A 16,196-nucleotide genomic window follows, 5' to 3' on the forward strand; every position below is an offset into this window, starting at 1 on the left:
TTAGGACCTAAAGAGGATGAGCACCATTCTAATAGACATGGCTCCAAATTATTGGTATTTTTTTTAATTTTTAAATCAATAGGAAAAAATAGCTTTCAGGCTTGACCACTTGTGTATTTTAGTCAAATCGAATGTATTTATATGGCCCTTAAAGAAAAGTCTTAAGGGTTTTACGTGCTCATATGCAGGTTTGAGTCGTTTGTGTAATACACATTTGCCTAATTATGACGGAAACATGATCTAATACCTCTCACACATAAATCGAGCCTGCCTGAACGTGTTTTTCAACTCGGTGCTGTTTACCGTAATCTTTTTTTTACACATGAAACAGAGTGAGGGTTTGTTTGACAGATTTTTGTAATTGCTGTAGGTCGCTTTCCCCCCCCCCTCTAAATCCTTTTAAATATTTAAAAACTATCACTAGATAAGTATTTTGTCCCTTCTTTTAATTTGTTATCTCAATTTGACGTGCTCATAGGTGGGCGTGTCAATTTAAAAAAAAAGTGCTGTCGTGACGTCATCGCGTGACGACAGTATTTGACTAGCCAATTCTAATGAAACGGGAATTATCCGTTTACGGCACAAGTGCGCGCGTGCCCCGAGCGTGCGCGTCTATGCTTGTGTGTGCGTGTGTGTGTAGCGGCGGCGGTGGGAACGGCAGCCAAGATGGCGGCGCTGAAAGAGGAGCGGAGCTACGGGCTGTCCTGTGGAAGAGTGAGCAACGGCAGCAATGTCTCCGTCTTCCACGTCAAACTCACTGACAGCGCGCTGAAGGCCTTCGAGGGTTACCGGGGCGGCAAGGTAAGAGCACCGCCGGCCCCGGCGAAGCGAGACAATTCGGGTTGAGGTGAGGCAGGGAGGGGGGTTTTTTGGAAGTGTGTCCGCGGTGCTGTGACAGGCGGCGGTGGTGCTAGTAAAGCCCGAATGTGGACGGTGGGAATGGGTCGGTCCACTCCAACTTGCTAACCCCCCTCTTGAGCCCCGACAGGCGGCCACGCCAAGGGAGTTTAGCGGCCCCACGGTTCTCCTACTGAGCCGCTTGACTTGAATGTGGCAGCTAGCTTTTTTTTTAACCAGCAACAGCCAGACTTGAGTCTGAAATTGACACTGGACACTCAAGTTTCATATTTTATTTCACTTTATTTTATTGGGGGGTTATTTCCCCTCCCTGGCTAGCTTGAGAAATATCATATTTCACTCCAAACTTGTTTCCAGAAAGTTTGTTAAGCTGTCAAAACAGTCTGGTGAAGCAGCCAGCAAGTGGCCACACCATCAGTGGTATCGTATTAAAAATAAAACTATTATATAGTGGTGTTCTGATTTATGAGTTGAATTGGTTCCATGACCACCCTCGTAACTCACATCACTCATCTCAAATCAAACCTCCCCAGTGAAATGAATTGAACTGCCATTAATCCGTTCCAAACCCTCCTCTCCAGCAAACAAAAATTTGTAGTTTAAAAACTATAAAAAAAAAACACGTTGAAGTTATTCCGAATGGACAAATTAAGATTCCGTTAGTATTTGTTAGGAGGAGGTCTTAAAAAGTTGGTTGTCCTAGTCATGATGGTCAACTGAAAGAAAGCATAAGTAAGATGTGGCCCTCAACAAAAAATGAGTTTGATGCTACCGCTTTGATTTGTGCAAATAGCTCTGCCATGCTGAAGCTTCTACGACTTGCCCAGAGGATTGCCTTCTAACATTTCAGCCTCTATAAATATTTGACAGGGAAAACCTAGCTGGTCAGGAGAAGTAGGCCTTATCTTCTCATGCAATGTTTGTGTACAGCGCCACTGACAGCTGATAAGCACCAACAATGAATTGTGGCGACTGATTACCTTCCTGGTTGTAGTTTAGTTTTGAAATACAGTCCTGATATTTTCATTGGAGTGAATATTTGTGTGCGGCATTGTTTTTGTGTATCTTTTTGGGGGGGGGGGAGGTAGAAACATTTCAAAACCATTTTTGCAGTATTGTCATGGTGGTATTTTATTTGTTTTAAGCTTGCTTGTGTTAAAGTGACTGTTTTTTTTTTTTACAATGTAAACCATTCATGTAGTGATCCTGTCCAGTAGCATTATGGAGGGTTGGGGGATTGTTTACGATGTCGTCCAATGTGAAACGGCAGCCGTCAAGCAGTGAGACGAGCCCGGAGTGTTTTGATGCTTCCTGTTTGAGACGTGACTGTCAGCTGGTTGTGCTCTCATTACGGCAGCAGCAGCAGCAAATGATCCCTTCCACCTCTTGCTATGCCCTCGATTCTACCTTAGAAGGTGGAAAATTGCCAGCTGAGCTTTTACGTCAGGCAAATAGCAGCTTTGAGTTTACAGGCAGTGTAAAATGGGGCAGCGGAGTCAGATAATTTACTAAAAACATACGCCCAGAACAAAGGTATTCATTCAAAAGACGGAAAGTTTAGTCTGAACTACCGGCCTGGCATGCCGATTTGAAGTTTTACAGTTTTCTGGCATTTTATTCAGGTATGTACGCACTTGAAAATGACCATGTTGTTGAATCTGTGTATATCGGAACCTCCCACTTGCAAGTTCACCTATTTGCAGATGTTTATATCCAGACAATAGGCTCGATGTGCGTGGCAGCGGCGATGAGCTTTGGTCGGTAGCTCGAAGCGGGTTAGCATGTGCCACTGCGATGGTTATTTAAGGAATGCTGACTCTCCAGTTTCAGCTGATCATGGGACAGGGCGAGCGAGAGGAATGACCCTACCCGCTGGGGCCAAATACGACTGGAAATGTCACAGTAGTCCTCGCTCGTGTGGCAACCGGCGATCGCGTCACCCCCACCCCCGGGTGTCACGCCAGCCAGCCACACTCTTTGACCCACAACACCAAAGCGGCGGCGCGTACGTGCACGCGTTGCCTCGGGCATGCTTTTAAAGCCCTGCGCTCTGCCAGCAGAGCGAGTTTATGCACACGCAGGTAAGCTCATGTCACGTGAATGATCTTCTGTCACTCATTAGGGAAGTACTAATGAAACAATCAATGGCCAGACTTGTCTTAAAGATTTTGTCTTTTTTATTGGCGAAGGAGAATAGAGAAACAGATAGATGCCCAAAAGAGTGAATTTCTTCAGTGTTTTCATATTTGGAGTCACAGCAAAAGATGATGATGTATAAAATGTTTGTTGGGCATCGCCGTCAACAGAACAAGGCAGGAGATGGATGCGAGCATCGGGTGTTAAATATAACACTTCTGTACCAGCAACACGGTACATGTCGGCCCATCTCTGTTAAAGCTTTTGCTACTGCTTCTAGCTGGCGGCCTTGTCATCGATCCGGCGGTCCAGACCTGTACTCTGTCCCCAAGCTTAGCTCTGTGGAACATTCTGGGATCAGGTCCCACAAAATAGTGGCATGTCAGCAGCCTATTCAAACGAACGGGCTGATGGTAGCACTATGTTTGCGCAGCCGGGAGGGGGCTGGAGTCTGGACTGCTAAAAGTGGTGCGGCAGCGGCGTTGAGGCTTGACCTAGGAGGGCGGCTCCATGAAAGGCCCGGTCGGTGTTCCTGGATAGGTTCTTGATGTTTGCACTGTGCTCGGCTCAAGAAAGTGAACTGCTCTTTTGCCAGAAAAAAAATGGCCGCAATTGCCCCCCCCCAAAACTGTTTTATATAGAAGTGCAGCGATTAATCGATTACTTAATTAATCAATATTGATTTTTAGAAAAAAATTCTGATCCAATTCATCGACTACACAAAAATAATCGATGAAATTACAATTCCTTTCAGTCCTGGTTTTCTACTGTATCCACGAAAAAGCAGTGGAGTTTGGAACAAAACTGTTGCTCTTTTAAAAAAAAAATTGCAGAGACGTGTTATTTCCCTAAATTCATAATTTCACCACTTTCCATCAAATGTTTGACCTTAAGTGAATTAATCGCGCAGCGAATTATGCGAGCAAGGTGCTTTCTGAGCAAGTAGCTGTCACATGGCCTGTGGAGTTTGCAGAACCAGCTTCACTTAGTCTGTCAGGAATGTCAGGGCAGGATTTGCAGCCACTTACAATTTCTTTTGTTTTCTTCTCAAATGCAAATGACAGCCAGTAGAAGCTCTGAAAAGACTTCATGACACCTCCGAGTCATTTTGAACAATTCAAAGTCAATTGATTGATCCGATTCGAGTGACAAGTCGAAAAGTCACAACAACTCGTGACTACCGTTACCGCTTTTGTCGCTCGTGACCTCGATTGGTCAACTATACATTCCGGGGGGAGAAAAAAAAGCCGATTGAAGATGAAATCAAGTTGATTATAGGCTTGAGAAAAGCGAGAGTGAATGCTACGTATGCCAGAGTACAAAGCGTGATTGACTTGACCTCGCCTGAACTTCGGGTTGAACCGTGTGGGAGGGGCAGCAGCTCATTTGACTTCCTCTTTATGGTGTGTGCGTGCGTGTCCTCACTCTTTGCCGGAATATGAGTCAAATTTCTCCGTTTTTCTGCAAAGAATGCCGTTTTAATTGGCATTGACATCAAAATAAAAACTGTGATTATTATTATTTTTTTATAATGTCAATGCTAACTAGGTCATGTTAATGCATCACACCAAATTAGTTCCATTTTCTTCTTTTAATCTGGGTTGTGATTAAGCAAAAAACCTCGGCAAATTTCCATCTCGACACGCCGCACAAAGAGAGCAGAAAATCTTTCTTCTTTTTTTCCGCCCTTCTCCCTTGCTGGTAATGGTGACAAATGATTGCGTGTCACTAGCGGGCTAGACTGTGTGTATTCTGCTGCGAGTGTGGTTGAAAGCATTCGGATCATGTCAGCGGTTGGCTCCCACTATTGTCTGCGTGAAGAACCCCAATCATCAGTCATGTGTCGCAAGAACAAAATAATAGCACACTTGCTTGCCTACGTTACGCTCGGCTCGCTATTGATTATTGACGACAGCTCGTAGATGTTATCGTCTACATCCAAATATGACTTGCCCATTTGAATTTAGTGAATTGATGATGTTAGTTTAAAAAAAAAAAAAAAAAATGTGTTGGGTGAATTGTACAAATTGATGACATTTGTTCTTTTTCTTCTCTTATTTTAGGTCCGGTCATCACAACCATTGATCACATTTAATGGAAACCAAGGGGTAAGTCATGCCAGCCACACATTTGTTTATTTGTGTGAAAGTTTTGGCTCTTCTAGCTTAGCTTGGTGATTTTTTTTTTTTCCTGTGAACTTCTCATGGGTCACGTTTGTCATATGTACGCATCAGATGCTTTGCCGCTTGTTTGTGATTGGATTTCGTCGCTTATTAATACATCAGATGCGACAGACTCACCCCGTTTGGAAAAATGTGTCGCTGCTGAGGCCAGAACGTTGGGTGCGAGTTTGAAAGTGGCGAAATGACACAGCAGATGCTTTGGTGACACCATTTCAAGCGCTTGAACGAGCGCACGCGTCACGATGGGGAAGGCAAGAATTAAAAAAATAATTCGGGTAAACCAGTTGATAAGGCTGCAACGAATCTCACTTCACATTTCAGTAAAGCTTTGTCGCTTTTCCGGGAACATGTTGAGGTTCACTCGGCCATCGGTCGCAGCGGCAGTTTACCCCATCCGACCTTTTGTCCGCACGGGCGTCCATTGTCGCTCCACTTGTGTGTCTCTTTGGTCGTCTCGGCGGCTTTGGATTTGTCTGTTTTCTAATGAGTCCATCCTGAAAAGAGGTATTGTTTTCTTGATGCCAAGCAGAATGAAAAGATGAGCAGACTTGCAGGCAGGACAAAGCAGGAGGTGGTGTTTGGACAGCCTGTTTAAATCCACTCGTGCCAGTAGCCAAAGCTATAAACAGGGTATTGTTTGTCGGCAGGATATGCTGTCTCATTTGGTCTTAATACTTCACCTCGTCTGTTTTCTGCTCGCAGCGAGGCGAACCACTTTAAGTGCATTTGACTCGTAGCGCTGTACTAAATCAGAATTGATAAAAACAGAGCCTGGTAGATACACAAGTGGGTTTTAACCACTGAATAAAGTGACTCCTTCTACTGGAAGTGGACTTTATTGTTTTAGTTTTTTTTGCAGAGCATAATTCATAGCTAAGTGTTGCTGTCCTTGTTTGCCTTAAAGCAGCAGACATGGCTATGGCCACCAGTTTCATGATACCGGTAGCGATTCTAGTCTCGGTATTGGTGCATTTCTTCTTTCATTAACCATCATCCATCAACCACTCCTCAATTGGCCTCCGCAACAACTTGGCACTCTTATTCCATTTTCAGAGTGCAGTGCATTCCAACTTGTCTGTTAGGCACCGACTCCATTGCGACCATCACACTGACAAATTGTACGCATGTTTGGACCTGGGAGCCATTTGGTGTGGGGGAGCCTCGCTCTCCACTCATTCTTCAAAGTGAGTCACCCAGTGGAGTGCGTCAGTCCCTCTGTGGCTACGCCTCCCCGCATCACAATCCCGCTCACGTCCATCCCCTCTGGCTTCTGAGTCCTCCCGACTCAAATTGCAACATTACATTTGATATCTCTGTAATGTATAGCCGCAATCGCCGCCAACCGACACTCACCCGCTGCCAATAACCCTAAATTACAAACAAACCTGGGCGGTTTATGTCTTTGCACTCGATGGGCCTCGTTTGTTTGGTCGATCAGCGAAGCAAACGGGATATTTCTCAGCCGTTGTCCTTCGGTTGAATCTTTACCTTGTGTTCATTGTAAAGAACGCGTTAGTCAATAAAGCCTCCACGTCCCCCCCCCCACCCTCATGTATGTCTTTGCCTTGTTCCCTGTAAGCGTCTTTGGGTTCTTGAAAAGCCCTATAGGAAAAAGAAAAAGCTCATTGAAAAGCAATTCTTTGGAGTAACAAGTGCGTTTCATGCGAGGCTAGAGTGGAGCGAAAGAAACGGACTGGAAATAAAGGACATGTATTTATAGTGGGCCACCTGCAGCCTTCACACACGTCAAGCCCTTCGGTAAACAGAGCCGATGCCTTCGACACCGTGGGGGGATGAGCAATGTACCGTACGCAATGGACTTGTCGCCATCAGAAAGTTCTTGCTTCAGTCTTTGCTCATTTTTTTATTCATTTTACCGCCCCCCCCCCCCCCCCCCCCGGTCCACAAGCTATGAGAAGAAAATTGGGAAAGCATTATGGCAAAAATGGTCGAGGTGTTGTGAAAGCTTCTTTATTTGTGTGAAATAGAGAAAGACCTTCAATCGTTGATGGTTTCAGAAAAGTGGAGAATGAAAAGCAGTTGTGGAGCTTTTAGAGGCTCTCCATGTTTTTTCAGTAAGAAGAATCCTGGAGCATATTTGCCACGGGCCCCCGGGGCGGATCTTATAGTTATTTCAAATTCAAACAATGACGTGTTTTAATTGTAATGAGATGGAAAAGAACAAATATGACATGCATTCCCACGCTATGGAGTTAGCATAGGTTTTCAATTATTTTGAATTCGGAAAAAAAAAGGCCTGCCATAAGTGTTTTTATTCCCCTTGGTCCTTTCAGTCCGACGCTTGTTTCATGCCGACGCCAGGTTGTCAAGTTAAACATCCCAAAATGTTTTCATTTTGTTTATTTCACAAGGACGTTTCTTCCGTTCCTTTTTTTTTTTCTCTCCTTTTCCTCCCCCTGCAGAAAATTTCAATACCACGGTCCGAGAATTCCAATGAACTGCACACGTTCACTTTCTACCTGTCCAACGTGGGCAGAGATAACCCGCAGGGCAGCTTCGACTGCATCCAGCAGTACATCAGCAGGTGAGGGCCAACACGCTCTCTCGCGGCCTTGCTCGGTTGCAACCACAACATCATAAAACATATCTCAACTCGCTCGCACTTTTGGGATTTGTGAATCAGTTTTAGCGACGCCATATTTGTGAATAAGAAGGCATTCTTCTATCGTTTCTTCCACCGATTAATTTGCACAGGGGTGTGTAGACTTACTATATCAACCACATCCATACCAAACTCCGATTTGCTGCATCCCTGGAAGTCAGAAAGATCTTTCCTCCCAGAAATTGACCTCCAGTTGTATGCGGTCAAGCATCCTTGACACTTCTGGTACCAAAGCACATCGGCACGTCTCATTGCCGTCCCGCTGCGCAGAAGAAAGGAAGGAAAAATAAAAGCGCTGACTGAATCAGATGAAACTGGAACAGAAGCCAGAAACCAGAACGGAGACGGCGAGTGTCGAAACTCTCACAGCAAAGCCGGTCACGTGGAGTTCAACCACATCTCCGAGTGCATCCTGATCGGCTCGCCGAGTCAAATGGCCTCGAGATGCCGCCGCATGTCCTTCGCTGCCAAACTGTCAAAAAAGGGAAGCGGTCCGACGGAAAGGCATTCGGTGTGTTCGTGTGGAGAAAGCCACAGCTAATTGGGAAAGTAATGGGTGCATGTTAAAAGACTCAAACCATCACCAAATAAAACATGTTGTTTATTGAAATGCTTTGTCTGTAATAACACGCCACACTTTTTCCCCCGACTGAGTCTTTGAGTCACCCCACCCTGTTCTTCCTCTCTCACGGTCTCTCCTTCTTTGTTTTGGCAGCGAGGGTAGCATTCAGCTGGACTGTTTGGGCGCCATCCAAGACAAGATTACCGTATGTGCCACGGACGATTCTTACCAGAAGGCCAGAGAAAGCATGGCCCAGGTCGAGGAGGAGACGCGCAGCAGGGGCGCCATTGTCATCAAGCCCGGCGGCAGATATGTCGGTGAGCGGCGTGCCTTAAGAAAGTTGCCAGGAAAACAAAACGCATCATTAAAAAATGAAAATATCCAAATGCATGGGGGGAGGTAAAAGAGGAAATTGCGCGTGCTGCAACCTCCCAAGCTGAGACGACCACAGTTTCAGATGTTTATGACACTAATTATGATGCCTCTTTTCAGGCAAAAGGGTTCAGATCCGGAAACCGGCATCGACCCTGTCCGACGTGGCCCCCTCGCGCAGGACCTCACGGCCCGTCATCATCTCCAGCAGCGCGGTCAAGAAAGCAAGCACTCAGCACCGGCCGCTCCGAGAGCGCCTGGTCCACCTGCTGGCCCTCAAGCCTTACAAGAAGCCCGAGCTGCTCCTCAGGTTGCAGAAAGACGGCCTCTTGCAGTCCGACAAAGACGCCATGGACAGCCACCTGCAACAGGTCACGTGCGCCGGCTGCTGTAACTTGCTGACATTATTCCTTACCACTGATCTCCTTTTCACCCGATAGGTGGCAAACTTGAATGGCAAAGATAACACCCTCGCGTTAAAAGACTTTTTATATAAGGAAGTTCACAAAGAGTGGCCCGGATACACGGAAGGAGACCAGCAGCTTCTCAAGAGAATCTTGTTTAGGTGAGGATTTGTGTTTTTCTGAATATAGTCACACTATTGCAATTCTCATGATTGCCCTTCCCGTTAAGACATACAAGTCGCCGGAAGCCGATTTGAATCTGTTTTGAGCGACGTTATCAGATGTGCCGTCACGCAGACATTCTAGTCAGAACTCGTGCTTGCGAGCAAACCCCTGTCCTTTAAAAATCGAGGCTATTGTGTAGCAGGTGGCAACTGAATGTCCCAGCTTACGCAGTCACGGTCTCGATAATCATTTTTAATGATGGATGTTTATAAAGCAGCTATTGTCTGAGTTGCCTCTGATGAATGACTTGTGACATGTTGCCATTGGAACGATGAATTATGTTTATCGACATCATGAGCTGTTGGCTTCCTTCCCGGTGGAAAAAAATCTGGTTCCTTGCGATCTGCTAGCAAGGAAATGCTAGCCTCCAGTTGGCTATTAATATAGATCAGGCAGCAAACGGCTCAATGAAGCATGAAAATGATCTCGGAGCGTTTCCTTGTTTCAAAGTATCGAAATACTGCGAATGCGGTCGATACCGGTCACCGATAACAAGGCACCCTCTTGTCGACGTTTGATCTGTTCAAACCATTTCTTTCCCATGTAATTATTGTGTGGATTTATTTTCCATTCATGTCATAGTTGCAAGATAATTTATGGAGGGAAATAAATGAAAAAAACGAGCAGCGTTGATTGTTTGTTTTGGTGTACACAGCTACTTGACTATACTGCACGTGATGCAACCGAGTTCTAGCACATGCTGATCTCTGCAGTAGTCCAAGGTTCGACTCCCTCTACAGTATTCCGGCCCCTAGTAGAGACACACAAACATTTTGTGCGTCCAAGTGTACCCCACCCCCGACCCCCCCCCCCTGCTGATTATCAACTGTGGCTCATTTACTCCGTTATGTTTGTGTGCAAAAAGTACAAAAGCTTGACTTCAGTCGTGCGCTTGCACAATTTGGCAGCTCTTGTCGGACCAGTCGCAGCCCATCTGCATCACTGCGGTGGAAATATGATGTGTCACTTATTGGAAATGAATGTGTTTGTTCTTTCAGGAAGCAGTGCCAGTCTCAGAACAGTGCCGCTCCTCCTCCAGAGAGCCCGCCCAAGGAGTTAGCCAGCAGCTCACCGTCTCAGGTGAAAACACAAAACACACCCAAGACTTTTCGTAATGCCGTGATGATGTCATTTTGGACATTTACCCGAAAACACAAATGTCTGTTGTTAATACTGTGTTACTTTTGTTTGCCAGAAACGTCCCGCTACAGACTTCATCGACCCCCTCGCCAATAAGAAGCCGAGGATATCGCATCTTGCCAGCAAAGCTGCACCCAGTCCTATTAATGGCAAGCTCAACTCATCCAACGGCAAAGGGGGGGAGGCAGGCGGAGCGCAGCCGGGACTCGGCGCTCACCTGTCGGACGGCGCCCCGTCGTCCGGCTCCCAGCCGCTCTCCATGCTGGATATCCCGCGACCATTTGAAGCGTTGTCAGACGTCAGCAACGACTCCAGCCATAACGGCAAAGACTGCGACGTCCAGGAAACCACGGCGGAGCGGCTCGGCCAAGCGCCTACGCTTCCTTCGGCGGCGGCGCCACCGCCTGTCGCCGCGCCTCCCGCTCCGCCCCCCCGCGCCGAGTCGGCGGCCACCGGCAGCAAAAAGCCTAAGAAGAAATCCAAGAAGCATAAAGACAAGGAGAAGAAAGACAAAGAGCGAGCCAGAGGTCCAGAAGAAGAGAGGAAGAGCCCACACTCAGTGCCTGAGCCTGACAGAACCTGTGAGATGAGCCCAGAAAACCTCAAAAGCAACAGTATTCCACTCAAAAGCACAAGTGAGTCGCAAGTCTTCTCATCCTGGATCCTTTTCTCCTCTCATTTGTTTTGAGCCAAAGATCATTAATTCCACTATTCTAATGGTGGTAATAGAGTCCCGTTTGACAAATAACAATAACTCTTTCATTTGCGCAGGGTGTGAGTCATTACGGGCTGCGGCGCAAAATCCATTCATGATTTGGTCTCATAACATAATGTATTTACATCATTTATTTCGAAAGTAGCACGAGGGACAAAAAAGCGAGTCAGACTCTCATCTTTTGCTTCATTAGTCATCACTTGAGTGAGTCATCTTTTTCAAAAGTGCGTGACTCACTGATTTCACAGAGACTTCTTCTTGTTCACCTTCATCCATGTGGTTTGGTACTGTTTTTCCAAAGGAGTCTGGAATACTACGTGAATGCGCTTGTTATGGAGTTACCAGTTAAATTCCTACAATATTTTTGGGGTTGTGTTTCAGCTCTGAATGGGATGTGCAATAGTACCAGTATTTCATCGTCACCGGAGGTGGCCGACTACTTATTGTAAGTACTTTGACGTGTTTTGTTTCCCCCTCCACATTTGTTGGTGGAACCTTTTGAACTTAAATCCTCTCTTAGGAAATACACAGTGATCACATCTCCAGAGCAGCGTCAGAGGTATAAAAACGACTTCAATTCGGAGTACACCGAGTACCGCGGTTTGCACGCTCGCATCGAAAGCATCACCAGGCACTTCACTGAGCTGGACAATGAGCTGAAGAAATTGCAGCAAGGCACAGACAAGTACAAGGTAACGTTTCTCTTCGGAGGCATCAAATATCTTTGTGTAGCGCCAATATTTTTTAAAAAAAAAGTGTTATTGTGTCCTTTGCAGACGATCCACAATCAGATACTCCAAGAGTATCATAACATTAAAAAGGTAAGTCAACCTTTTCCCAAAAGATGTCACTCCGAGTTGATATTTCAGTGGAACTAAACGTAAAGTTATTATTGTGATTTGAATTTCTTTAAAGCAACCACATAACTTACCTATGAGCGTCCCGATTCCGCTTAATGCTACCACACAATGCGAAATACCATAAACGGACTGTGACAAATAGTATCAGATTCAAGGTGTGATAACACTTGTGGTGAAGCAACACATGGAGGCAGATAGTAGCACAATTCTCACAGGCCAATATATTCTTCATCCTGTGTGAAGAGCAACAGTACCTCAGCTTCCTGTGGAGCTGTGAAGCTGTCTGTATTATACTGCCCCCAGGCGGCCAAGACGCACATACACACACAGCAGAACGTGGTAACTTCATTTTTAAGCGATTGTGTGTTTTTATCAAATATAGAAAGTACTGTAGGAAGCTGAATAATGATTAAGTTGGTTCATTTCCATAAGGAAAGACTATTTGAGTGTTTTGTGTTAGGAGTGTGGTTACAGAATGAATGAAGTTCATATCGCAAGGTGCCACGGTATGTCGACATTTGTTTTGACTTGTCCCTCTCTGTCCCTTGCAGATCAATCCACACTATAGCCAAGAGAAGAACCGCTGTGAATATCTGCACAACAAACTGGCACATATCAAAAAAGTCATCAGCGAATACGATCAACAGCAACTCTGAAAGTAAAAGTACTTATTTGGATGAGGAAAAGGGGTTGGGGAGGGAGATTGACGCCTCTGGAATATATATATTTTTTTGCATTTGGACAAAGATGCTCTCATTTAGGCCAAAGGCTCACGTGAGGACTCGAACAAGGACGCGGAATCTTTGTCCTCTCTTTTCGTTGCGGAAGATGTCCCTGCCGGCCCTCGTAAGGCTTTTGTTTTTTTTTTTTTGGTCTTTCCTTTCTTCCAGTGAGATATTAAAGAATCAGGGAATTAAAAAAACAAACATTTCTTTCCAAGGAGATGTCTGTCCTGCTTTTGAGACTTGGAAGCGCAGGCCAAATGTTTGTTTCAAGTTAGGAAAATCAAAAGAAACAGTCTTCCCCGCCTTATATATATCGAGATGTATTTATTTTCACAGCCGCAAAATGACGGGGAATATCGGAGCTTTCTCAAGGCCAGGCCATCTCTCCTCATTTTGAACGTCAGCCAGTATTTTATTCAGAAGCTGCCTTTTTGCCCTTCATCTCTCTTTAAAGAGAGCCCACACATGTCGATGGAGTTTTCACAAGTCTTAAGTTCCACAAGCGCTTTAAAGCTTTTGGTGGCCAAAACAAAGCATCTGATCCAAGTTACAAATGGGTGAAACCTTCTTAAGAAATTGCCTAAAACAAGCATTTAACCCAAAAATACTCTCCTGAAGCGATGGATTTTTGGAGGAATTTCAGGGTGAACCTAAAACTCACTTTACAAGTGTTGAATCACAGTGTGTCACTGTTCCAGTACTTTTTGCACAATCTTCTGTTCTCCCACATATTTTCACTTTGATGCCTTTCTGTGACTCCTCCAGTGTATCTTTATTGAAACCTGGTAATGACACTCTAAAACTCAGTGGCCACATTCGTTTTTTGAACAAAACGTATTGTACAATCAAAAAGTACTGAAACAGCTGACATGCGTTGAAGTTCAAAGGTCAATTGAGGTTCCGTTGTTAAGGTAGTGTGTTTTAGGTTCAACTCGGAAGCTTTTTTTGTGAAGAGCATATATATATCATCTCAATCGTACGTTTAAGTATCTTCATTTCCAATCACGTTGCGTCCGCACGACTGTTAACACGAAGCCATCCTCCTCCGCAACAGACCTTTGCCCCGCTACCGCTTTTTGCCTTTGCCCCCCCAAAACTTGATGTCAGACAACCTTTGCGTTAGGGGCGGGAAACCTGAAGCCCTTGTGTGAAGCAAAATGACAAAAAAAATCTGGAAGGACTTTGATGAAATGCTCACTTATTTTGTCGTAGATTTAATACAGCCACCCAAAAATGGCCCATGATAGGAAAAAACATCCCCTGCTTTATGTGAAGATGACAAATCAGCACTTTCCTCCATCACCCTGCTGTTATCTGTGAGGGTGTTTGTTTTACTTATTTTTGTCCAAGTGAATTTTTTTTCGGGGGGGGGGGGGGGTACTGGAGCAGATTGAGATCCAAGCTCCGCTCCAATGTGATCAATTGAACTTGTGTAAGGAACATTTTTTTTCTCCTCCCTTCAGTGCTTTCCTCATGTGAGAATTTACAGCACTCTTTCTGTTTGCAGACTGACCTGCCCTGGTCTCAATGAAAATTCAGCCAGGCAGGAGTGATTGTGCCAAAATGGCCTGTTGTGTATACATTTTCTTTTTCCTCACCTTCTCTTGTCTCGCTGATAAGCAAAAAAAGGAGGGGGTGAGGGACTCGGGAGGCAGATGAGTCTGGAAATGTCAGCGCTTAAAACCCAAAGCACGCTTTTTTGAAAACCATAAGGGACTGGGACTGAAATGAAAAATCTTGTTTCAATAAAAATTATTTCAAATCCTAATCGATCAAATTCCCAACCGCATTATTGCTCTCTGATTGTGCGACCTGCTTAAGAGTGTGTGTGACAGAAAATGGCATTAATTTGGTTTCACTCATTTTGAAGCTTTTCCCCCCCAGGAAATAGAATATATGGTGACTTCTTATTACTTGTCTGTCAAACGTCTTCAAACGGGTGAGTAGTTTTACTTTATCTTGAATTTCATGATTCAAAACTTGGAGTAAAACATATTTACCAAAAGTATTCCCAGAAATGTTCATATTTAATGTGATGTGAAACATCTTTGCCACTTGGTGGCAGCACACTCCTCCTTTCAACCAGCTTGGCTCAGTTTCAGACAAGTTTTGTTTTTGTACTAGAAAGCAGCAAACTCAAGCCAAATCTTTTTTTCCACACCACACTTTGTATGCTTCCCTGTCAGCAACATTTCAAGGCACATTACACACATTGATTACACCATATTCAGCAGGGGGGCGCTTTTTCTTTTAATGTACTCCATACTTCTTTTTACAAGGCTCTTAAATGCATCACGTGACTGAGTGAGGATCCCCTGGCATTGCACCAAAGCCAGCAAGAGACTTGAGGTGTAATCTGACACTGCGTGGAAGGATTTCAGAATTCCACAAGGCCGCCGTTGCTCCACTTGGCGTGAGTCTCGTTTTATGCTGCTACTGGCTTGCACCCCAAAGTTGGCCTCATGCTGCACAACTCGGGTGAGGGAGGAGGGATGCGGTCAGTGGGTTCGTCGTGGCACCCCCTGCCATGCCTCCCCCATACAGTATATGCTGACATTTTTCTACTCGTATGGAAACCGCTGGAATGATCCCCCCCCCCCCCCTTCCACTCACTAGGTTTTATTATTCTGACTGGATTTAATTTGCTGTAACCCCCCCCCCCCCCCCAGGAGTAACTGCATCAAGTTTAGTACGAGGTGTAAATGGAGGACAGAAAAGCCAAAAAGTATTTTTTCATAGTATCACTATTTTCTTTTATATGTGTGTCTGTGTGAGTGTGTGTTGGCAATACAATTAAAGATCCACAATATAATCCAGGAAGGCCTTGTCAAACATTATGATTTGAATTGGGATTGTGTGTGCTTTATCTTTGTTTTTGGAGGAATTGGTGACCTTTGCAGGCTTTTTTGTCATAGTCATCACACGGTGTAATGCTGTCAGAATGTTTTCTGATTGTGTCAGCATATGATGAATAATACTGACAATATCTGGGAAGTATTTGTCAAGCCTTTTCATTGAAGGATGTGACTTGGTGTTTTTTTGCAACTAGATTTTTAAGAGTTTAATGCAACTACTTTGATTTGAAGTCTTTTTGTCTTTCAGTCATTGGTTCCCCTGGAAGTAATTTAGTTTTTTTAATTTACTACATAATTATTAGTGATTTTCCCTGCTTGGTGATCAAGAAAGTCTTATCTTATTCAAACATAGTTTAATGTATGATTCTTCTTTGTCTTAGCAGAACTGTACTGGTCGCTCACAAATGTCCAAATTGAATGTTGGAGTTCTTAGAAAATGTGTCACTGGAACAATTTCCAGCTGAGGTTTGTGACGTTCCAGCGCCGTCACGTGATCACGTCAACTGTTGCTGAGTGACGTTCTGCCTTTAAAATAATT

At 44.8% G+C, this 16,196-nt stretch overlaps 1 protein-coding gene and 1 long non-coding RNA gene across 2 annotated transcripts; one reads left to right on the forward strand and one right to left on the reverse strand.

Annotated features, from left to right (window-relative positions):
* The first annotated feature begins 508 nt into the window (after window positions 1-508).
* Window positions 509-14,571, forward strand: ell (elongation factor RNA polymerase II). The gene is made up of 12 exons (XM_061296342.1): window positions 509-801; window positions 5,058-5,102; window positions 7,601-7,722; window positions 8,516-8,679; window positions 8,855-9,105; window positions 9,175-9,299; window positions 10,362-10,443; window positions 10,559-11,138; window positions 11,600-11,663; window positions 11,739-11,910; window positions 11,995-12,039; window positions 12,630-14,571. Exons 1-12 carry the CDS (start codon window positions 667-669, stop codon window positions 12,732-12,734), a joined length of 1,890 nt encoding a protein of 629 aa, XP_061152326.1. The 5' UTR covers window positions 509-666; the 3' UTR covers window positions 12,735-14,571.
* LOC133166444 (uncharacterized) lies at window positions 6,009-8,518 on the reverse strand. Its single transcript, XR_009717804.1, has 3 exons — window positions 8,168-8,518; window positions 7,909-8,062; window positions 6,009-6,779 (listed from the first exon to the last, which is right to left on the reverse strand). It is a non-coding gene; the product is annotated as an uncharacterized LOC133166444 (long non-coding RNA).
* Window positions 14,572-16,196: the final 1,625 nt, after the last annotated feature.

This window comes from Syngnathus typhle, linkage group LG14, assembly GCF_033458585.1.
Source record: "Syngnathus typhle isolate RoL2023-S1 ecotype Sweden linkage group LG14, RoL_Styp_1.0, whole genome shotgun sequence".
NCBI classification, from domain to species: domain Eukaryota; kingdom Metazoa; phylum Chordata; class Actinopteri; order Syngnathiformes; family Syngnathidae; genus Syngnathus; species Syngnathus typhle.